The 24932-nt window shown below is 45.8% G+C and overlaps 1 protein-coding gene across 1 annotated transcript; it reads left to right on the top strand.

Annotated features, from left to right (window-relative positions):
- The first annotated feature begins 1359 nt into the window (after positions 1-1359).
- Positions 1360-23963, top strand: LOC137095848 (cytochrome P450 2C29-like). Its single transcript, XM_067463169.1, has 9 exons — positions 1360-1599; positions 7393-7555; positions 13027-13176; positions 15988-16148; positions 17293-17469; positions 18073-18214; positions 18302-18489; positions 20366-20525; positions 23703-23963. The coding sequence occupies exons 1-9, from the start codon at positions 1417-1419 to the stop codon at positions 23882-23884; spliced, it is 1506 nt and encodes a 501-aa protein (XP_067319270.1). The 5' UTR covers positions 1360-1416; the 3' UTR covers positions 23885-23963.
- The last annotated feature ends 969 nt before the right edge of the window (positions 23964-24932 follow it).

The raw sequence follows: 24932 nt of genomic DNA, 5'->3' as shown, positions 1-24932 counted from the left end.
GGGGAAAGCAAAACCAATTCCTGAGTTTTGGGATATAAGGTTTACTTCAAGGGGAAACCTGTTAGATCAGGCATCGTTTGGAAACCAAGTTCATGTGCCATGGAAATCCTGTTCAAGGGGTCTTGTTCCTGTGGAGTTTTTTTAGCCTTTTGGATTGTCTTTGCATCCTGTTGATTCCTGTCTGGATTAATGCTGTCTTGGATTGCTTTTATATTTGGTGTGGACATCACTTTGTGTTACTGGAATCATAGAATCATAGAATCATAGAGTTGGAAGAGACCTCATGGGCCATCCAGTCCAACCCCCTTCTGCCAAGAAGCAGGAATATTGCATTCAAATCACCCCTGACAGATGGCCATCCAGCCTCTGCTTAAAAGCTTCCAAAGAAGGAGCCTCCACCACACTCCGTGGCAGAGAGTTCCACTGCTGAACGGCTCTCACAGTCAGGAAGTTCTTCCTAATGTTCAGATGGAATCTCCTCTCTTGTAGTTTGAAGCCACTACTTTTTATGAACTTCTTACTTTTTGGAACCTTCTTATCTTCTTAAAAGCATTTATTTCTTCTGGCTATTTACTAAGCTTCAATAAAAGAGGATTTGTTTCTTCACTCTTCGTGTGGTGTGTTTTAAAGTCAGAGGGCTTCTTCATGACCTGGAGTGCAACACTTCCTCTTTGAAAATTCCCCACAAGAGCTGCGTGCCTTGTAACCTTACTTTTTGGATAACCCATGTGTGTGTTGTGTTGTGTGTGTGTGTATGTGTTGATGGTAGCGGCCCTCCGCTCTCTTCTCGAAATTGGGAGGTGGAAACTACAATTCCGTAAACCATCAGCCAGAAGCTCCATTTTCGGTCCAGGAAGATCCAGGAATAAAGGGAGGAAATTAGGATCTTCCTGGACCGAAAATGGAGCTTCCGGCTGATGGTTTATGGAATTGTAGTTTCCACCTCCCAATTTCGAGAATCTCCTGGTGAATGGAGCAGGGGGGGAGCCTAAAATGGGACCAAAAACAGGAATCACACACAGTAGTCTTCAACTGTATGCTTTTCTGATTGTGTGGCTTCTAGCTGGTTTTGTTATGGCATGAACGTCCCCCCCCCCCCCCCCACACACACTTGGCCAGGGAGCATACAGAACTTATATAACACCCTACAGAAAACCATCATGACCACACCTCCACTCACACTTGGCCAGAGAGTACACAGGACTTGTATAACACCCTAGAGATCAATGCCAAATAAAAAATAGAGAGAAGTTCATTTCAGATGATGGCGAGGAACCTGGAGGACTTAATGATTAATGAACTTGTTCTGATAAAGCCATGATTCCCGGAGTATAAATCTCTGGGTGTGGGGCACCACAACTCACCTTCCCTTTCATTGGATCTGGAGACGTTGTTGTGCTCCCTTCAGTTTTTGGGATGGAGCCCTTGGGGACATCGACAGTTCTGCTGGTCATCTGCCTCTCCTGCCTTCTCCTGTCTGCCATCTGGAAGAGCCAGGCCAACAAGAGGGGGGAAATGCCCCCTGGACCACCCCCATTGCCCATCATCGGGAACGCTCTGCAGCTCAAGACCAACCGCCTGGACCTGACTCTTTGCAAGGCAAGTCCAAGGACCCCCCCCCCCCCATCTCCTCAATTGAGCGATATGGTCTGCTTCATTGCAGGATTGTTAGCTTGCTCGTGCTTCTCTTTCCAAGGGACTTACTTTCCATTTAAAGAGAGTACCAAGAGGACACACCATAATGGTTTGAAGGATAGATGTGGAATGGCCCTCTACCCATTAATGGCAATGCTTTGGTGGCTCTTCGGTGATGTGCCTCTTTCTTATGGTTTTATGCTTTGTCTGATTATTAAATTTTATGTATATCTTATGTTAAATGGTTTCAATTGATTTTAAGTTCATAGTTAAGGAGCTCCTTTGGCTGCTGGTCATTTTCCAGTCCTAATTCAAGGTGCAGGTTATCACCTACAAATGGTTTGGGACCCGCCTACCTTCGCGATGGCATTTCCTTCTATGACCCTGTTAAATCCCTTCAATCTTCTGAGGAGGCCCTCCTCTCACTCCCACCTCTGCCACAAGTGCTGTTGGTGGGGACGAAGAGAGGGTCTTCTCTGTGGTGGCCCCTCGGCTCTGGAACCCGCTACCTGGAGAGATTAGGCAAGCACCCACCTTGGCAGCCTTTAGGAAGATCTTAAAAACCTGGCTGTTTTGATGTACCTTTGAGGAACGAACGACAAATCCCCATACCTTGACCAACTCAGTACAAAATGCTAGGCCTGGGTAACAACGGAAAAATTTGTTTCTAAAATCGATTTGTATTTGGGTTTTTTTTGTTTCGATATTTAAAATAATTACAAAATTTTCCTTTTAAAAAGTTCGATATTTACGAAATTTCGTAAATGGTAAAAAATTAACGAATCGATTTCCGAAACAATAACGAATCGATTCGTTAATGGCGGACGCGACCGCGAAATACGCTAAAAAACCTCCAAAACCTTCTGAAGCTTCCCTCTCCCTCTGTTGTTGACTGTTGGTGTGATATTATAATTTTTTTTCACTAATTAAACAAAAAACTTGCCCCAGACATGCGGAAATAATAACGAAACGACCTCAGAACAATAACGAAACGAATACAATAACGAAATACGAAGCATTTACAAAACGTGTTTAAAAATTCGTTTTTTTAAATAATTGCTCCAGAATGGTTCGTTATCGTTTTGTAATTGGAAAAATTAACGAATTATTAACGAATTACGAATTAACGAAACGAAACTGCCCAGGCCTACAAAATGCCCTTCGGTGCACCTTATCTCACCCTTTAGTGAAATTAATCCCCATCGCTTGTCCCATCTGAACTTCCCACCAGACACACTACCCCACTCATCCATCTGTGTTTATTTTGTATTATTTGTTTTGTTATATTTTATTTGATGTATTATTTATTATTCATTTATTTACAGTATTTCTATTCCGCCCTTCTCCTCACTTCGCAGGGGACTCAGGGCGGATCACAGTGTACACATATATGGCAAACATTCCATGCCAATCTTTGACATACAAACATATACAGACATACACAGAGGCTATTTAACTTTTTCTGGCCACCAGGGGAGCTGTCGCTTTCCTTGTCCATCTGCGATGCTGATGAAGCACTTCCGCATTCCCCGCATGCTTCCCCGCTAAAATGCTTTGCTGGAGTCTTCTTTATGGCTCATAAATCAGTTAATTTAGCCTCCCCATACTTTAAGGTGGTACCTTATTTTACTACTTGACAGATGCAACTGTCTTTCGGGTTGCAAAGGTCGACAACAGGCTACACAATGGTTGGAAGCCCACTCCAACCTGGGCTGGCTTCGAACTCATGACCTTTTGGTCAGAGTGATCTTAATGCAGCTGACACTCAGCCAACTGCGCCACAATCCCGGTGCATTATTGTAGATTTGTACTCTTTCTGCCTTGTTGTAATTTGTTGGGCTTGGCCTCATGTTAGCCGCCCCGAGTCCCCTTGGGGAGATGGTGTCGGAGTATAAATAAAGTTGTTGTTGTTGTTGTTGTTGTTGTTGTTGTTGTTGTTGTTGTTATTAGGCCTGGGTAACAACGCAAAAATTTGTTTCTAAAATCGATTTGTATTTGGGGTTTTTTTTTTTTTGTTTCGATATTTAAAATAATTACAAAATTTTCCCTTAAAAAAGTTCGGTATTTACGAAATTTCGTTAATATTTACAAATCATTTTGTAAAGATGGCGCCCTTTTTTTTCAATATTTTTAAAATATTTTTTTAATTTAATTATTAATTTAGTAGAATAGGGAGGAGAAATTATTATTAAGGAGGTAAGGCAGGCACTCACTCACTCTGGCGGGCCCTCAAGCGCTGCCGCCGAGTCGGGCCCGGCTCCTCCGAAGCAATGCGAAATTGGGAGAAGGGCTCCCCAAAGGCCATCTAGCCCAGCCCTCCGCTAAGGTTTCAGTGCGGAATTGGGAGAACGAAGCACACCCACCGCAAAGGTGAGGAAGGAGGGACGGGCCGCCTTCCCGCTGAGGGTCGCTCGCCCTCTCGCTCGCTTGCTCAGCCGGCGCCTTCCCCGCCCTCTCCTCCTCCTCCTCCTCCTCCTCCTCCTCCTCTTTCAGGCTCTGCCTCTGATTGGCTAAGAAGAGGAGAGAGAGGAGAGCTCCCAGCAAGCATCGCCAGGCGGCCATCTTACGTATTTCCGAAATGGACGGAAATACAAAATTTTTTGGCGCCTGCCGTTTCGATATTTAAAAACACTTCCGGGTTTAAAAATAAGTTTTGTAATCGTTTTGTAATTGCTAAAATTAACTAATATTCAACGAATTACAAAATTAACGAACGAAACCGCCCAGGCCTAGTTGTTATTATTATTATTATTAGAAACACAACAATGCATCTCCTGCTATGAACCAGCTACGACGTTAAAATCGTCTGGGGAGGCCCTGCTCTCGGTCCCACCTGTGTCACAAGTACGTTTGGCGGGGACGAGAGACAGGGTGTCACGATCCAGAGGTGCAGAAATGCCCAACACAGCAGGAAAGGTTCAAAAATAAGCTTTACTTGGACTTTAGCAAGACTAGTGACACTTAACTGCAGTGCCACTAGCAACCAAACATTCTTTAAGGCAGAAAAAGCAACTGAAAGATAAACTGGATTATCCCTGAGTAAGAGAACATAAAGGCAGCCTTCTGGCAGTTCAAAAAGCAAAACAAAGGTTTTAACGACAGGATTGGAGTACACGGAATCGTAGAGGAAAACCAGTCCAAGGTCAATACACGAAGAGGTGAGATAACGTAGTCCAGAAAACAGGTAGCGTAGTCAACAAGACGGTCCGAAGTCAGCAAGATGGATGATGACGTCACTTACAGAGTTCAGTCCAGGAGTCAGGGTACACGAAAACACGGAAGCTGTAATCCAAGGATTCAATCAAAAGTTTGGCAGCAACAAAGAATAACACATAATACGACGCTTTGTCCTCTGCGAGGAACTAATGCTAGCAGCCCAATATTTATTTAGCAATCGCTATCGCTACTGAGACTACTCCCTTCTGCCTCATTAGCACTGTCAGCTGAGTCATCTCCCCCACCAGATTGATGACCATTCCTCCAACGCTGCTCAAGGCTAGCATCCATCCAGGAACTCCCCGCTTGCCAATCCCCCATAAAACCTTCAAACTCCTCGCTCGAGGTAGGCTGATTACATATGTTCTGAATCTCCTGTACACAGGTCCAGTCTAATCCACGATCCTCTTCATCTTCACTCGAGGACCTATCAAAACCCCTAAATTCTTCGTCTGAAGTTTGAGTGCTAAAGATATCCCTAACACGCTTTCTTTGCAACTCCCCATCAGAATCGGAATCCCGAGTAACCCGCTTGACTCCCCTGCTTTCCTCCCCTTCTTCCAGTTCCTCAGCAACAAAACCTTCAAATTCCTCTGTGTCAGATGGAGCCAGTAAAATCTCCCTAATGCGCTTTCGCTGCTGTTCCTCCTCCTCCAGCTGTGCAGCCCTCTTCCCCCTTCTCCCTGTAGTAACAACGCTACTTCCATGCTGAACTACAACACAGGGCCTTCTCATGGTGGCCCCTCGGCGTGGAATGCCCTTCCTAAAGATATTAGATCGGCCCCCTCCCTGTTGATATTTCGGAGGAAAGTGAAGACCTGGTTATTCAAGCAGGCATTTGAATAGGCAGTGTAACGAACATAGGAAAATGGAACAAATGGACGATGAGATTGGATCTTGATTTTAATGATGAGATGCTTATGAGTAGGGTTGGGCGGTTTCGTTTCGTTAATTCGTAATTCGTTAATAATTCGTTAATTTTTTCAATTACAAAACGATAACGAACCATTCTGGAGCAATTATTAAAAAAAACGAATTTTCAAAAACGTTTTGTAAATGCTTCGTATTTCAATATTGTATTCGTTTCGTTATTGTTTTGAGGTCGTTTCGTTATTATTTCCGCATGTCTGGGCCAGTTTTATGGTTTAATTAGTGGAAAAAAATTATAATATCACACCAACAGTCAACAACAGAGGGAGAGGGAAGCTTCAGAAGGTTTTGGAGGTTTTTTAGCGTACTTCGCGGTCGCGTCCGCCATTAACGAATCGATTCGTTATTGTTTCGGAAATCGATTCGTTAATTTTTTACCATTTACGAAATTTTGTAAATATCGAACTTTTTAAAAGGAAAATTTTGTAATTATTTTAAATATCGAAGCAAAAAAAACCCAAATACAAATCAATTTTAGAAACAATTTTTTCCGTTGTTACCCAGGCCTACTAATGAGATGTTTTATTGATTTACTAGCCATCCCCCGCCACGTGTTGCTGTGGCCCACATGGGGGTTCTGTGTGGAGCGTTTGGCCCAATTCTATCGTTGGTGGAGTTCAGAATGCTCTTTGATTGTAGGTGAACTATAAATCCCAGCAACTACACTTCCAAATGTCAAGCCCTATTTCCCCTAAACTCTACAAGTGTTCACACTTGGGCATATTGAGTGATAGTGCCAAGTTTGGTCCAGATCCATCATTGTTTAAGTCCACAGTGCCATCTGGATGTAGGTGAACTACAACTCCCAAACTCAAGGTCAATGCCCACCAAACCCTTCTGGTATTTTCTGTTGGTGATGGGAATTCTTTGTGCCAAGTTTGGTTCAATTCCATTGTTAGTGGAGTTCAGAATGCTCTTTGATTGTAGGTGAACTATAAATCCCAGCAACTCCAACTCCCAAATGTCAAGCCCTATTTCCCCTAAACTCTACAAGTGTTCACACTTGGGCATATTGAGTGTTAGTGCCAAGTTTGGTCCAGATCCATCATTGTTTAAGTCCACAGTGCTCTCTGGGTGTAGGTGAACTACAACTCTCAGACTCAAGGTCAATGCCCACCAGACCCTTCCAGTATTTTCTGTTGGTCACGGGAGTTCTGTGTGCCACATTTGGTTCAATTCCATCGTTGGTGGGGTTCAGGATGCTCTTTGATTGTAGGTGAACTATAAATCCCAGCAACTACAACTCCCAAATGACAAAATCAATTTCTTTGAGTGAAGGACATACATTGGACTGTTAGGAGTCTTGTGTCCAAAGTTGGTGTCAATTCGTTCAGTGGTTTTTGAGTTCTGTTAATCCCACAAACGAACATGACATTTTTATTTATATAGAAGTTGACTGTTTATTATGCTACTGTTTTAATTGTTTTTAACTGTTTTATGATGTTTTTGAGCATTGAATTTTGCTATTGTTAACCGCGCTTATTATTATGTTATTATAATTTCTTTGTGTATTGTATGTTGGCATTGAATTTTTGCCATTGAGTCCCTCCAGGGGTGAGAAAGGTGGTATAGAAATACAGTAAATAAATAAACAAATAATATTTTTTGCAGCTGAGTGAGAAGTATGGCCCCGTCTTCTCCTTGCACTTTGGAACGAAGCCCGTTGTGGTGCTCCATGGCTACGATGCCGTCAAAGAAGCCCTGATTGATCAGGCCGAGGAGTTTGCTCCACGAGGGAAGATGCCATTCATTGATAAATACTTTCGAGGCAAAGGTACATCGTGGTGTTTTCCGGCTCCCAAGAGGAGACACTGATGGGGACCAAGGGGAATTCTCTCCCCCCAAGTACAAGGGATTTGGAAGCACGCAGATGAAAACGATGGGAGGAAGAAACAGAGGGGAGAAAGTTGCTTCAAATATGTTGAAAGTTTTCACGGCCAAAATCACTGGGGTGTTGTGTCATATCCAGGCTGTATGGCTGTGTTCTAGCAGCATTTTCTCCTGACATTTCACCTGCATCTGTGGCTGGATCTTCAGAGGATTATTATTATTATTATTATTATTAACTTTATTTGTACCCCGCTAGCATCTCCCGAAGGACTCGATGCAGCTTACACAGGCCGAAGCCTCAAAACACAATACAATAGAAAACAAATCACAACAATAACAAAGCAAATCAAAACAATAAGCAAAATAACGACAATGGCAGTACATCAAGACATTATTAAAACTGGTTCGGCCGGTGCAATGGGGTACAAGGGTTAAAAGTGCTGAAATGGCAGGAGGCACGTAGGATTAAAAGTGCGGTGTGCAGCAACGATTAGTTATGCTAAGGTGCTACTAGGACTTGGGGTGGGGATTCCTAGTCTGAGAAGGCACAACGGAACAGCCAAGTTTTTAAATTCCTTCTGAAAACAGCTAGAGAAGGGGCCTGTCGGAGATCTTTTGGAAGGGCGTTCCAGAGTCGGGGGGCCGCCACAGAAAAGGCCCTGTCCCGTGTCCCCACCAAGCGCGCTTGCGACGTAGGTGGGATCACGAGCAGGGCCTCTCCAGATGATCGAAGTGAGCGCGTGGGTTCGTAGATGGAGATGCGGTCCCGCAGGTAGGGTGGTCCCAAACCGTTTAGGGCTTTGTAGGTAAGCACCTGCACCTTGAATTGGGCTCAGAATATAAATGGCAGCCAGTGGAGCTCCTTAAACAGGAGGGTTGACCTCTCTTGATAAGGAGCCCCAGTTAGCATCCTGGCTGCTGCCCGCTGGACCAATTGAAGTTTCCGAGCCGTCTTCAGGGGCAGCCCCACGTAGAGCGCATTGCAGTAATCCATTCTAGAGGTGACCAAGGCGTGGACCACCCCGGCCAGATCAGCCTTCACGAGGTACGGTCGCAGTTGGCGCACAAGTCTCAGTTGCGCAAAGGCCCTCCCGGATACCGCCGACACCTGAGCCTCAAGTGTGAGCGATGAATCCAAGAGGACTCCCAAACTGCGGACCTGTGGCTTCAGGGGGAGTGTAACCCCGTCCAACACAGGTGACCACCCTATACCCCGATCCGGTTTACGATCGACCAGGAGGACCTCTGTCTTGTCGGGATTGATCTTCAGCTTGTTCTTCCTCATCCAGATCGACACAGCGGCCAGGCACTCGTCCAGCACCCGAGAAGCCTCCTTGGAGTTAGGTGGAAAGGAGTAGTAGAGTTGTGTGTCATCCGCATAAAGATGGCACCCAACTCCAAAACTCCAGATGACCTCTCCCAGCAGTTTCGTGTAGATGTTGAAAAGCATGGGCGACAGAATGGAGCCTTGCGGGACCCCACAGGTCAAAGGCCAGGGGTCAGAGCAGGCGTCTCCCGGCTTCACCATCTGGGTCCGTCCCTCCAGGAAGGACCGGAGCCACGACAGAACCGCGCCCCCGAGGCCCATCCCAGAGGATGATGTTGTCCTGGCATTTCTATTAGTGCTGTCTCTCCCTGTTGTGGTCCTTCAGATGCTCTGAAGATGCCAGCCACAGATACAGGCAAAACGTCAGGAGAAAATGCTGTTCAGCCGCAAAACTACACAACACTCCGTTGCTTCAAAATGGTGAAGAATTGCAGAATGAATATGAGGATAAGATATGAAATGCACAGATCTAGGAAGAGGGGGGCACCTGGCTCAAAAACAGTGGCTGAGGGAGATGGGGGTGTTTGGCTTGGAGAAGAGAAGGCTGAGAGAAGGGGACATGATGCGTGTTACAAGAGAGGAGATTCCATCTGAACATTAGGAAGAACTTCCTGACTGTGAGAGCCGTTCAGCAGTGGAACTCTCTGCCCCAGGGGGAGTGTGGTGGAAGGAGGCTCCTTCTTTGGAAGCTTTTAAGCAGAGGCTGGATGGCCATCTGTCGGGGGTGATTTGAATGCAATATTCCTGCTTCTTGGCAGAATGGGGTTGGACTGGATGGCCCAGAAGGTCTCTTCCGACTCTTTGATTTTATGATTCTATGATTCTAAGGATCTGAAAAGATGTCCCATTGAGCAGAAGAGGCCAAGTTGCTTATCTGAGATTGGGACTCAAGAGGCATGGGTTCAAACTGCAGGAAAAGCAATTCCACCAAAACATTAGGTAGGACGTCTAATGGTCATAGCCATTCGGCAGTGCAATATGCTCCTTCTCTGGAATTTGTCTCCTTCTCTGGAGGTTTTTAAGCAGAGGCTGAATGGCTGTCTATGGGGAGGGCTTCGATTGTGCCTTCCTGCATGGAAAGGTGTTGTTTGGAATAGATTAGGGCAGGGGTCAGGACCCTTCGGCCCTCCAGGTGTGGTGGACTTCAACTCCCACAATTCCTTGGGCCAAGGTAAGCCTTTGGGGCGAATGCCGAGCCTCAAGGAATTGTGGGAGTTGAAGTCCACCACACCTGGAGGGCCGAAGGTTCCCCATGCCTGGATTAGGGGATCCCTTCCAATTCTACTGGAATCTACACTTCCTGGAAATCCAGCAGGGTCTCTGTCTCTTGAAGTTTATAGGCAGAGTCTAGGTGGCCATCCATCAGGAGGGCTTGAATGGTATCTTTCCTGCCTTGCAGACTGGGTCATAGAATCATAGAATCATGACAAAGCTGGAGGAGACTCCCAGGGCCATCCAGCCCAACCTCCTTCTGCTATTCAGTCTCTGGGGGCCACACACTCTCAGCCTCAGGAAACCCCATGGGAGGCCCTCCTTTTGGTTGCCACAAGTCAGACCCAGCCAACTGCCCTCTGGCCTTCTGCCAAATGGACTCTGGACCATTTGGCTAGCTTTTGCGAGGGAGGAGCCACCAACTGAACTTCCACGAACTGAGACTGTGTTGGCAGGGACATTTAAAGTGGCAAATGTTTTTTTCTGGCTTCCTGGAAGGAAAGACGCTTACGAGGAAACCCACTAAACCAGGCAGGGAAAATAGGGACAAGGAATATATTCATGGAATCCACCTGAACTGTGGTTATTTATGTAATCATGTTCTAGCTTATGTACCTGGTAGGGTTGGATAGGTTCACTCGGAAGTGGCGTAATTCGAAAAAAAATTGGATGTTTTACCTTCCAAAGGGACTTCTGCCACATTTCCGTGAGTTTTTCCTCCACAGACAAGTTTCTCCCCCACAAACAATTTGCTCCATCCCTATCTCATCCTGATTTGAGTATTATTTTTTTAGTATCTTAGTTTTTATCTTGCACATGTGGCCCACTCATTGTAATGTTATGTTATTTTATTTTACTATGTATGATAACCGGTGCTTGGCCGCTGTGTCGGACTGGATGAGAGCTAACAAATTGAAATTGAATCCAGACAAGACAGAGGTCCTACTGGTCAGTCAGAAGGCCGAACAGGGTATAGGGTTACAGCCTGTGTTAGACGGGGTTACACTCCCCCTGAAGATGCAGGTTCGCAGCTTGGGAGTGACCCTGGACTCATCGCTGAGCCTGGAAACCCAGGTCTCAGCGGTGGCCAGGAGAGCTTTCGCACAATTAAAACTTGTGCGCCAGCTGCGCCCGTATCTTGGGAAGTCAGATCTGGCCATGGTGGTCCACGCTCTTGTCACATCCCGGTTGGACTACTGCAACGCACTCTACGTGGGGTTGCCTTTGAAGACTGCTCGGAAACTCCAACTAGTCCAGCGAGAAGCAGCCAGATTGCTCACTGGAGCAGCGTACAGGGAGCATACCACCCCCCTGTTGTCCCAGCTCCACTGGCTGCCGATCCAATTCCGAGCACAATTCAAAGTACTGGTTTTGACGTACAAAACCCTATACGGTTCCAGCCCAGTGTATTTGTCCGAACGGATCTCCCTCTACGTCCCACCTCGAAGCTTAAGATCTTCTGGGGAGGCCCTGCTCTCGACCTCGCCACTCTCACAAGTGAGGTTGGCGGGGATGAGGAGCAGGGCCTTCTCAGTGGTGGCCCCCCACCTGTGGAACTCACTCCCCAGGGAGATTAGATCGGCGACTTCCCTTCTGGTGTTTAGGAAAAAACTGAAGACCTGGGTGTGGGACCAAGCCTTTGGTCATTCTGACAACTAATTTAAGGATCTGATGATAGACAAGGGCAAATGGAATGGAATGGATATATGGACTCTGAACCCTGAGCATGAGACTGTTTTATTATTGTATGATGTATTGATGTTTTTAATTTAACTGTTGAATTGCTTTGTATTTTGTACTGCTTGTCAATGGATTTGGGCATCTAATTGTGCCCCCACTGTAAGCCGCCCTGAGTCCCCCCCGGGGTGAGAAGGGCGGGGTATAAGTAAGTGAAATAAATAAATAAATAAATTTTTACTCATATGTTGTATGTATTTTGCTGTGTTGTTATTTTGTTTTGGTTTTTACTTTATTGTAATATGCTGTTGGGCTTGGCCTCGTGTAAGCCACCCTGAGTCCCTATTGGGGAGATGGTGGTGGTGGTGGTGGTGGTGGGGGGCTATTAAATAAAGATTATTATTATTATTATTATTATTATTATTATTATTACTCTCCTATAGTTTTGACTTTTGGTTAGACCACATCTGGAATACTGTGTCCAATTCTGGGCACCACAATTCAAGAGAGATATTGACAAGCTGGAATGTGTCCAGAGGAGGGTGACTAAAATGATCAAGGGTCTGGAGAACAAGCCCTATGAGGAGCGGCTTCAAGAGCTGGGCATGTTTAGCCTGAAGAAGAGAAGCTGAGAGGAGATGTGATAGCCATGTATAAATATGTGAGAGGAAGCCACAGGGAGGAGGAGGGAGCAAGCTTGTTTTCTGCTTCCCTGGAGATTAGGACGCATTGGAATAATGGCTTCAAACTACAAGAGAGGAGATTCCACCTGAACATGAGGAAGAACTTCCTGACTGTGAGAGCCGTTCAGCAGTGGGACTCTCTGCCCCGGAGTGTGGTGGAGGCTCCTTCTTTGGAAGCTTTGAAGCAGAGGCTGGATGGCCATCTGTCAGGGGTGATTTGAATGCAATATTCCTGCTTCTTGGCAGGGGGTTGGACTGGATGGCCCATGAGGTCTCTTCCAACTCTTGGATTCTAGGATTCTATGATTCTGAGTCCCCATTGGGGAGATGGTGGTGGGGTATTAAATAAAGATTATTATTATTATTATTATTATTATTATTATTATTATTATTCTCCTATAGTTTTGACTCACCTTCTAATTGCTGAACAGGATACCAGTTGGTCTGGAGAAATAATTTTTCTCTTAGTACTCTTAGGATATAGAACGTGCCTCTGCTACCTCCTTCCCTTTGCAGGGATCATATTCAACAACGGGGAAGGATGGAAGCAGCTCCGGCGCTTTGCCCTGACCACCCTCCGCAACTTTGGGATGGGGAAGAAGAGCATCGAGGAGAGGATCCGAGAAGAAGCCCAGTATCTCCTGGAACAGCTGCAGGCCACAAAAGGTACATCGATTGGGTCAACCACCATCACCACCTCCATTGAGTTATGGGCCTTCTGGAAGGTTCCTCCCTTTCTTCTTGCCCAGAAGCAGAGAGGGTAGAAACTGGAACCGTTGCATGCATTTGGTCTTGGGACCTTTTGGAGAGCTGTGTTGCCTGTTAGTGACTCACCTCTTTGGGGGCTCAGCAAGTATCTGAGAACTTCCTACCAAGAGCTTGAAGGATCTATGGCCTGATGTTATCTTGGACCTTTAGGGCATTTCTCCCTTAGAGATGGAGGCATCTGGCCAAGTCAGGCATTCCAACCTCTTTAAGTGGAATGAGGGAAGGGGAATTTCCATCTTCTGTAGAGCCAATGTAGTCAAGTGGTTTGACCATTGGACTTTGACTCTGGAGACCAGGCTTCAAATTTCTTCTTCTTGCTTGCTTGTATTGTTCTCATGATGATAATGGGGTAAGATGGGTCACCGTTTTTCTATTCTGCTTCCTTTGTTTGGTTTTTGCCCAAGAAGACCTTCAGAGGTTGATCATCCCCCATTCCTACTTGCATCTCATAGACTATCACTCATGGCTGAGTGTGATTGCCTTCCAAGTGTAGGATTTTGGTGGTGGATTGTAGGTGGACTGTCAAGAGTGAGATCTATTCTTGATCTCTATGTTCCTTCATAGTGAGGACATCAATTTCCAGATGGAAGGTGGTCTCGACAAGGTTTGTCTTGACACACGTTCCTCTTGACACGTTTCTCCTTTTAACTGCTAGGCTCCAGAGAGAATGCTCAAGGGCCAGGCCTTTCCAGCTCTCTCTTGGTGTCTCTGCCACTGTTTTAAAGGATGGCTTTAAGCCCATCTTTCAATCTCTTTTCCTGTCTCCCAACCTTCCATTTTCCATTCTTCAATTAGGAGTAGAGTAACTGCTTTGGGAGAAGACGATCTTTGGGCATTTGGACAATGTGGTCGGAACAGCAGAGTTGATCACAGAGGATCATGGCTTCATTGCTGGTGGTCTTTGCTTCTCCTTTTAGAACACTGATATCATTCTACCTATCGTCCCAAGAGATGTGCAGAATTTTTCAGGGGCAATACAAATGGAATCTACAGAATTGTTTGTAGATTGAGTCCTCATGGACAACAAGTTAAACATGAGCCAACAATGTGATGTGGCGGCAAAAAAAGCCCATGGGATTTTGGCCTGCATCAATAGGAGCCTAGTGTCTAGATCTAGAGAAGTCCTGCTCCCCATGATCTATTTCGCTTTGGTTAGACCACACCTGGAATATTGTGTCCAATTCTGGGCACCACAATTCAAGAGAGATATTGACTCTAAGCTGGAATGTGTCCAGAGGAGGGCAACTCAAATGACCAAGGGTCTGGAGAACAAGCCCTATGAGGAGCGGCTTAAGGAGCTGGGCATGTTTAGCCTGGAGAAGAGAAGGCTGAGAGGTGATATGATTAGAGCCATGTATAAATATGTGAGAGGAAGCCACAGGGAGGAGGAGGGAGCAAGCTTCCTTTCTGCTTCCCTGGAGACTAGGACGCAAGGGAACAATGGCTTCAAACTCTAAGAGAGGAGATTCCACCTGAACATGAGGAAGAACTTCCTGACTGTGAGAGCCGTTCAGCAGTGGAACTCTCTGCCCCAGAGTGTGGTGGAGGCTCCTTCTTTGGAAGCTTTTAAGCAGAGGCTGGATGGCCATCTGTCAGGGGTGCTTTGAATGCAATATTCCTGCTTCTTGACAGAATGGGGTTGGACTGGATGATGGCCCATGAGGTCTCTTCCAACTCTTTGATTCTAGGATTCTAGGATTCTATGATTACCATATCCTTTTCTCTCTCCTTGGAGAAGCACCTGTTAGGCCAGACCTTGATTTCCTGCCGCCTGTCAATGCATAGTTCCATAACTTCCATAACACCAGAATTTCAAAACGCCAAGATGCCAAAACTTCTTTTCTAAGATCAATGCCAAGGACCAGACCTCTGTTTTCCATAAAGCAGAACCTGACTCCATGTACAAAATCCAAGACTCCAAAAGTGCACTTCTTCCTCTTCCCTTGAGAAGGAAGTGACCAGACTGCTCCCGTGCAAATCTGCCACTCTCCATAGGTACACTATCTCTTTCCTTCCCATGGAGCAGAGCATAGCAGGTGGAACAGACTCCTCAGGTCTGCCACACTTTGAGCATAAGTGTTGGTGTATAGACACTTATGATAGCTGCCTGCTGGTTTTTGGTAAGGTTAATTGAGAGGGTTGAGAGTCATTCATTAAGGCCAATGGGTGCTTTGGACAGGTGCTTCACCAGGTCGTTTCTGATAGCAAAGCCAACTCCGCATATTCTTCATTATTATTCAGGCAATGCCTTCAAGAAGAAGTTGTAGCCTCCTACTTGCATAGAGGAGTGCATAACCCAATCCAAGGGGACTCTTATCCTTGTAGATCAGTGGTTCTCAACCTGTGGGTCCGCAGATGTTTTGGCCTTCAACTCCCAGAAATCCTTACAGTTGGTAAACTGGCTGGGATTTCTGGGAGTTGTAGGCCAAAACACCTGGGGACCCACAGGTTGAGAACCACTGTTGTAGATCTTGGGCCAAGGATGGTCAGGGTCTATTTCACTGAGGGAGATGCAGAAAGTGAAACCACCAACAAAAGGGATGGGATGCCTTTATGTACTGTAGGCAACCTGCTACAGCATGGATTGGCCACCAAGGCAGTTGATAGCGTAGTGTAATGCCTTGATGTGAGTCAAAGTCTTGGTGAAGCCTGAAAATGCAGCCAAGCCAAGCTCAGATCACCAAGCCTTGTTGCCTCTTGTCCTTCCAGAGCGACCCTTCGACCCCACTTTCCTGCTCAACTGCGCTACTTCCAACATCATCTGCTCCATTGTCTTTGGAAAGCACTACGACTATGACGACAAGAAGTTCCTCGCCATCATGGCTGTAATGAATGACAACTTTGAGATTGTCAGCTCTCCTTGGGGCCAGGTACGTCCTTTGCTGCTTGGTTGCAAATACACCCCTGTACGTTGCAGATATTGGTTTGTTTTTTTTTATGGTATGTGGAGAACTTAAGGAATCCTGGAAGGGTGAGTGAGCTATATTTAGGCAACTGGAGAAATATAGTAGTTGTCTTGCAATGAGACTTTGGGGAATACAGCTTGTGGCTGGTTACAACATTGTAAATCATACAATCACCTAAAAACATGCTTTAAAATAAACATATTAAAATATATTTACACAAGATACACAAAACAGAGATTAAAAATAAGATGCAATTTTTAAATTAAAACTGTCTGGACAGGCCTGCCAGAAGAGATAGGTCTTCCCTTGTATCTTGAATTGCAACAGCTGATCTAGCTGCCAGAGCTCTACTGGCAGGTCATTCCACAGTTCTGGGGCGGCTGATGAAAAGGTCCTCAGACAGTCCCCAGTCAGGTTCTGACAGGCTGGAGTAACTCAAAGAGCAGTTGCAAATGGTGCAATAAGTCTTAGTGTCCTTGGTGGAGAGGGAGATACATTTGGACAGGTAAAGTTCTGCACAATTTCCCCCTCCTTCAATCTCTATCAGGTCAAGTTGATGTCTCTCTTTACCTCTTTCCCAAATCTATAGTTCTGGCACATAGCAATACTTATCTATCCCAAATTCTTTCAGTTTTCATTCTTTTTTGCTCCCTCTCCCCTCTGCTTAACCCATGCTTAATTTTTCTCTTCCTTGAAAAAATCATTTTCCATTTCTTGGCCCCAATGACCTGGATATGCCTTTATATTTTATCCAGTCCTAACAGACACACCCTAGGACCTGGTCTCCATCCTGCCGGTTCTCCTGTTCTAGAGCTCTCTTGTTCTAGAACACGTTGAGGTAAATTTCCAGCTTTTTATATGATTGTATGATTTACAATGTTACAACCCTAAAAAGCTGGAAATTTACCTCAAGGTGTTCTAGAACAAGAGAGCTCTAGAACAGGAGAACTGGCAGGATGGAGACCAGGTCCTAGGGTGTGTCTGTTAGGACTGATAAAATATAAAGGCATATCCAGGTCGTTGGGGCCAGGAAATGAAAAATGATTTTTTCAAGGAAGTTCAATTTTTTCAAGGAAGTTCAATCCATTCCTTCTTCCTTCTGTTCCAGGTGGCCAACACTTTCCCTTCCTTCATGGGTTTGGTCCCGGGACCTCATCACAGAGTGGGGACAAACTTGGAAAAAGCCAAGGTGTTTGTCATGGAGGAAATGGAGGCCCACAGGGAGACCCTGGACCCCAGCTCCCCTCGGGATTTCATTGACTGCTTCTTTATCAAACTGGACCAGGTAAGACCATCCATGGACCCTTCAAGCCAGGAGGGGGTCCTGGGAGTCTGGATCATCCAGGAAGATGGTTTAATTCTAGGTGGACCCTCTTCAGTTGACCATCCCCTTGTTCCTCTGTGTTCCTTATCATTTTTCAATCAATCAATCAATCAATCAATTAATCAGCCAATCAATTCTCCAATACATTTGAATGAAATAAGAAGAGTGGCTAGTCTCAAGCAAGAAGGGTTTGCAACAGCAGCCTCTTGTGATACTTAGGTGATCCCTTGTTGTCCGAGTAAGATTGTCCTCCAAGTGCGGTGTCCTGGTGGTGGGTACGTAGGTTACTGTGGAGCCCTGTTCTTGACCCACATGTTCATCTGCATAACAACATTGGTGGTCCACCTTGTTCTTCTCAGATGCTTCCAACTTGTTTGCAATTCTGCAAAGTTTTTGGCAGAGACAGGCATTGTCCTTCAAATGTATCTCTGATCTTCTGACAGATTCTTAACTCCTCCAATGGCTGCATGGACAGATTGTTTTCTACCACCTTTGATCTTTGGTATTAAAGATGACTGAATGGAATTAAATTGATCCCACTGCTCATGATGTGCATTTCTCCAGGAAAAGAACAACGAGGCATCTGAGTTCACCACTGAGAACCTGCTAATGTCCACCATTGACTTATTTGCGGCAGGGACTGAAACAACCAGCACCACCCTCAGATACGGGCTCCTGATCTTCCAGAAGTACCCAGAGATAGAAGGTAAAACAAATGCAGGCCCTACAGGATTCCTCTGATGTTTCCTGCAAGTTGGTTTCCTGACATTGAGTCTCCTTCATCTCCTGGCAGAGAAAGTGCAAGAGGAGATTGACCGGGTGGTTGGGCGCTCACGACTTCCTTGCATGGCTGACCGCGGAGAGATGCCCTACACAGACGCTGTCATCCATGAGATTCAGAGGTTCATTTCTCTCATCCCAATGAGTCTTCCCCATTCAGTGGCCAAAGACACACTGTTCAGAGGATACACCATCCCCAAGGTAACTCTTCTCTGTCTGATTCAAGAACTCAAGGTTATCCCTCTATGAAGGAGGGAATTGGTTACGGCCTTCAAATATCACCCATGAAGGTCTGGGAAGGCTTGATAGAAAAATACCATCCTTGATCTGTCATAAACCCAAATTAGAGTGGGCTTTCCATGTCAAAAGCAGTAAAATTGTTGAATCCTGAAGAGACCTCCAGGGCCATTCAATCTAGTGTTAGTGGCATCACCGCACAGCAAGGCAAGGAAACAGATCGATCACAGTCTCCTTTAGGCTATCAACTAATTTATTTATTCAACTATTCACATTAGAAGCTAAGCACATTGTAAAACTGCTTCCTCTCCATCCGGCAGCTACATCGCGAACAAACATAGACCAGCTGTTATCAGTAGCAGTCCACACCTCCTGCATTCCAGAGTGACGTATGGCGTAGGACTCACAACACTGCATTGATTGCTCTATGCACTTTGATTTATGACCTCTGTAGGAATGCTGTTTCCCTTCATGATACAGTTAACCCTTTCCACACAGGAATACTCTTGGCACATAGCATTGCATTTTAAACAAACATACATACATACTTTGAAATCTACATTACACATTTTTAAACTACTTCAACATCTAGCTCTTCTGTCACACAAACCAAGTCCACTCCATCCTCATAGGGATCCATGGTTTCCAAACCTTTAACCAACTTATCCATATTTTCTTTGAATTCTGAGATCTGACTAAAGCAGAACAGAGTGGGACTATGACTTTTTTCAATCTCGACACAGGACTCCTATTGATATAGACTACAACTATATTGGTTTTTTCACTGCTTCATCACACTCTGGTCTCATGTTCAGCTTGGAGTCTCCTAAGACTCTGAGATCCCTTCCACAAGAACTGTTTTCAAGGTCTCATTGACCCTAAATCTGTGCATTTCACATGTAGAACTATACAATTTCTCCTGGTGACCCACTTGAGAGGCATTTGAAGTCCTTTGACTATTTTGCAAGTATTCTCTGCCACGCTTTCTATATCTATGCAATTCATTCTTTTTTTTTTCATTTTGGAAGAGACCCCCCAGGATCTCCAGTTGAATGCCCTTCTGCCATGGCGGAATACACAATCCGAGCCCTCCCCACACACAGCCATGCAGCCTCTATTTAAAGACTTGCAGACAAACACATTTCAGGCAGCTGTTCTATGACCAAAGCAGAATAGAATGAGACCATGACTTTCCTCAACCTGGACACTAGACTCCTATTGATGAAGCTAGAATGATGTTGGCTTCTTTACTGCCACATCGCACCACTTGAATCTTGCTTGGGAATGAACCAATGCTTACTTACTTATTTAGACCATCCCTCGTTGTCTGAGTATGATGGCCTTCCAAGTGTAGTGTCTTAGCGGTGGATACGTAGGTGACTGTAGAGCCCTATTCTTGACCCACACGTTCTTCTACAATGAGGACACTGGTTTCCAAGTGGAAGGCAGTCCCAGTCAAGGTTAGCTTCCTCTTGGCAATTTTCTCCTTTTCACCCTCTATTAGTGTCCCTTCAAATTCCATAGCACTGGTCACAGCTGACCTCCAACTACAGGGCTCAAGGGCCAGGGCTTCGCAGTGGAAGGAAGGACTTGCGGTGTTGATGAGCCCAATAGTAGCAAAGATATTATTCCACTCATTATTTTTGTGCTTATGTAGATACCATAATGTACAACATCAAGAGCCCCCCCCCCCCCCCCATTGAGCCACACAGAATGTTGCCACGAGTGAGGTCCCATATTGCCCTTAAGAAGGTCTCAGATTGAAAGGAATGTGAGGTGTCTGCTTAGTGTGAACTCAATGGTAAACCACTTCTCTCCCTGGGTGCCTCCTTCTCTGCAGGACACCACAGTGCTTCCTGTGTTGACCTCGGTGCTGCACGATGGCAAGGAGTTTCCCAGCCCCACAGAGTTTGACCCACAGCATTTCCTGAACAAGGATGGGACCTTCAGGAAGAGCGACTTCTTCATGCCCTTTTCTACAGGTAAAGATGGCACTGTAGGTCTTGGGTGGGTTTTGGACGGGTCAGTTTGGGCAAGGAAGAGCAGTGCCATCTCCATCTCAATCTGGCCATAATATTTAGAATCCTTTGGAGAGAAGGAAGGGCTTCCTATTGGTTCTCCTCCAGAGAGATCACTGAGATCCACAGCCCAATGTCAGCAGAATGGGTTCCTGCTGTCTTTCAGTATTCATCCAGCATTTGCAATGGCGAGATGTATCTTCCACCATCACCAGTGTTTCCGTGTTATGCACATGCCACAAAGGTAAAGTTAGGAAGGTGTCCCTGCCATGGTGTCGTACTCCAGAGCAGAATCACCTCTGACTTTACACCACACCAGTTGGGTAAAATCAGCAAGCAGTTTATTTAGGAATATATGTAGCCAAAGCAGTAAAAAGTAATCCACAGTAAATTGATATAAAGGAAGACAGCAACAAATACTCTAGATCTAGGGAAGTCATGCTCCCCATGCTCTATTCTGCTTTGGTAAGACCACACCTAGAATATTGTGTCCAATTCTGGGCACCACAATTCAAGAGAGATATTGACAAGCTGGAATGTGTCCAGAGGAGGGCGACTAAAATGATCAAGGGTCTGGAGAACAAGCCCTATGAGGAGCGGCTTAAGGAGCTGGGCATGTTTAGCCTGAAGAAGAGAAGGCTGAGAAGAGATATGGCAAGGGCCATGTATAAATATGTGAGAGGAAGCCACAGGGAGGATGAGGAGGGAGCAAGCTTGTTTTCTGCTTCCCTGGAGACTAGGATGCAATGGAACAATGGCTTCAAACTACAAGAGAGGAGATTCCATCTGAACATGAGGAAGAACTTCCTGACTGTGAGAGCCGTTCAGCAGTGGAACTCTCTGCCCTGGAGTGTGGTGGAGGCTCCTTCTTTGGAAGCTTTTAAACAGAGGCTGGATGGCCATCTGTCAGGGGTGATCTGAATGCAACATTCCTGCTTCTTGGCAGAATGGGGTTGGACTGGATGGCCCAAGAGGTCTCTTCCAACTCTAGGATTCTAGGATTCTATGATTCTATGATTGAGAAACAAAGGTAGACTGCATGTGAACATGGAGGCTCTGTTTAGCCATCCCGACTCAAAGAGTTGGAAGAGACCTCCTGAGCCATCATCCAGTCCAACCCCATTCTGCCAAGAAACAGGAATATTGCATTCAAATCACCCCTGACAGATGGCCATCCAGCCTCTGCTTAAAAGCTTCCAAAGAAGGAGCCTCCACCACACTCCGGGGCAGAGAGTTCCACTGCTGAACGGCTCTCACAGTCAGGAAGTTCTTCCTCATGTTCAGGTGGAATCTCCTCTCTTGAAGTTTGAAGTCATTGTTCCGCGTCCTAGTCTCCAAGGAAGCAAAAAACAAGCTTGCTCCCTCCTCCTCCCTGTGGCTTCCTCTCACATATTTATACATGGCTATCATATCTCCTCTCAGCCTTCTCTTCTTCAGGTTAAACATGCCCAGTTCCCTAAGCCGCTCCTCATAGGGCTTGTTCTCCAGACCCTTGATCATTTGAGTCGCCCTCCTCTGGACACAGTATTCCAGCTTAGAGTCAACATCTCCCTTCAATTGTGGTGCCCAGAATTGGACACAATATTCCAGATGTGGTCTAACCAAAGCAGAATAGAGGGGTAGCATGACTTCCTTAGATCTAGACACTAGGCTCCTCTTGATGCAGGCCAAAATCCCATTGGCTTTTTTTGCCGCCACATCACATTCCTGGCTCATGTTTAACTTCCTCCCCACGAGGACTCCAAGATCTTTTTCACACATACTGCTCTCGAGCCAGGCATTGTCCCCCATTCTGTATCTTTGCATTTCATTTTTTCTGCCAAAGTGGAGTATCTTGCATTTGTCACTGTTGAACTTCATTTTGTTAGTTTTGGCCCTTCATCTCTCTAATCTGTCAAGATCGTTTTGAATTCTGCTCCTGTCCTCTGGAGTCTTGGCTCTCCCTCCCCATTTGGTCCCGTCTGCAAACTTGATGATCCTGCCTTCTAGCCCTTCATCTAAGTCATTAATAAAGATGTTGAACAGGACCGGGCCCAGGACAGAACCCTGAGGCACTCCACTTGTCACTTCTTTCCAAGATGAAGAGGAAGCATTAGTGAGCACTCTCTGTGTTCGTCCACTTAACCAATTCCAGATCCACCTCACCGTAGTTTTGCCTCGCCCACATTGGACTAGTTTCCTTGCCAGAAGGTCATGGGGGACCTTGTCCAAGAAGGCCTTCCTGAAATCCAGACACGCCACATCCACGGCATCATTCCCCGCATCTACCCAGCTTGTAGCTCTATCGAAGAAAGAGATCAGATGAGTCTGGCATGACTTGTTTTTGATAAATCCATGTTGACTATTAGCGATGACTGCATTTGTTTCTAAGTGTTTGCAGAAGCCTCCTCACAGGATTGCAAGACATCCTGGGCAACATCCCCTGGGCAACATCTTCATAGATGGCTGATTCTCTCACTCCAGAAGTGACAAGAAGCGACTTGCAGCATTTGAATCTATGAACAATACAGGATCATATTCCATAGACTAAACATGAGCTAGGCATACCTTGGTGCTGGAAACTTGGCACGAATCCAACGTTGCTTCAACTGAAGCAATATTCCTGCTTCTTGGCAGAATGGGGTTGGACTGGATGGCCCATGAGGTCTCTTCCAACTCTTTGATTCTATGATTCTATGATTCTATGATTCTATGAAGCAATCGTGGCTCACAAGTCATTTATAAACTCTTCCCTGGCTACCTTACTGGGATCTGCATGCATTATTCACCGATACATCACACAGTCCTAGACACTTGGGAAGTGTGCAATGTGTGATTCAATACAACAGCCAGCAGAGTGTCTGCTGTGGACTCATCATGTTGTGTTTCTAATAATAATAATAATAATAATAATAATAATAATAATGGTTTCCACCTGCCTTCATTCTACAATGTAGATGCACCATCTGTGTCTTCTTGCACTTCCGTTCAATCAATGAAGAAGGTGGCATGAGGGAAGAGAAGAAAGGAGTCACAGCAGGACATGCCGGGGAGATGGACAATAGTAGATGGGACAAAAGGGTGGCAACTTTGGCAGCCTCTTAGTGATATGATGCCAGAAAGAAATGTTGAAACATGACCTGTGAGACCACTTCCCTTCCTTTCTCTTCCTCCTTGCAGGGAAACGGATCTGCGCAGGAGAAGGCCTGGCCCGCATGGAGCTCTTCTTGTTCTTGACCTCCATCCTACAGAACTTCAAGCTGAAGCCCCTCACCCACCCCCAGGACATTGACTTGAAGCCCCACCTAAGCGGCATTGGCAACATCCCACGGCCCTATCAGCTCTGCATTGTGCCCCGATGAGAGGGTCACACCAGGCCACCATTCATAGGTGCAGATGGCCAGAGGGCCCGGCTTCTGTTTCTGTGCTAAGAGATGTTTACTAGCCCTTCCACTTTGCAGCACAAAAGGATATGTACCCATTACCTTGCTTCCACAGGGTTTTTTTTAGGTCAGGGATCCTCAGAGGTGGTGTTCTTCATTTTGGAGAGTCTTTGTCCTGCACCTTGCAGCTCCTCAAAACCATCTCCTCTTCCTCTAGTGTGCCTATCAAGGAAATGATTATATTCCCTTAATTTTTTTCACCCCCTTTTTGCCATAGCAACCATTATGGCTTCACATTGCTTAACTCCAAACCTTTCCAATCCTGATCTCAGTTAGCATTTCTCCAACCCCCTGCCATGCATTTTCTGCATGACTTGGGGTTGGACTAGATGGCCCACGTGGTCTCTTCCAACTGAGCAATTGTACTTTTCTAGCTGCTAGTGTTTGCATTTTGCATGTATTGTTTGCCATTTTTGGAACTCTTCCAAAGCATGTTGTGCAGGTACCAGGAGCTCCAATATTGTTTGCTTTGCATTGAATGTTTGTTGTAGTCCTAAGTTTCAGGGACTCTGCAGATAGGTGGCTTCTTTTGGCTGCAATCATAGGGCAAACCACCTGTCAATTATAGTTAGGTTCCCTGGTCCCACCCCCTTTTGGGGTTTTTGGAAGGAATAGGAGCCATTTTGGGTCAGTCCACACAGAGAAGCCTTTCATGCAGGACATAATACCAAGAGCACCTGTAGAAAGCTTCATCTTCTACGGCTTGGCCGGAGAGATGCAGCCTTACAGCTTGGCCGGAAGATATACAGCCTTACAGCTCCTTCGCTGAGCCATCACTGAAACCTGAACTCCTTTTTCCCTGGAAGTCTACAAAGCTCTGCTTGGTAAGGGTCACTCGTGGAAGCCAGAAGCATGTGGTACCGGGTGCAGGCGCTCCACACCAACAGAGACAAAGAAAGACTGCCCAGATTAGAAGATAAGGATTTCCCTATTAGCTAAAATACAGTTATGAAGATAGTGCCTGTTC

Source organism: Anolis sagrei, chromosome 1 (genome assembly GCF_037176765.1).
Source record: "Anolis sagrei isolate rAnoSag1 chromosome 1, rAnoSag1.mat, whole genome shotgun sequence".
NCBI classification, from domain to species: domain Eukaryota; kingdom Metazoa; phylum Chordata; class Lepidosauria; order Squamata; family Dactyloidae; genus Anolis; species Anolis sagrei.
Note: the sequence above shows the minus strand (reverse complement) of the source record. Positions and strands in the feature narration are given on the sequence as shown.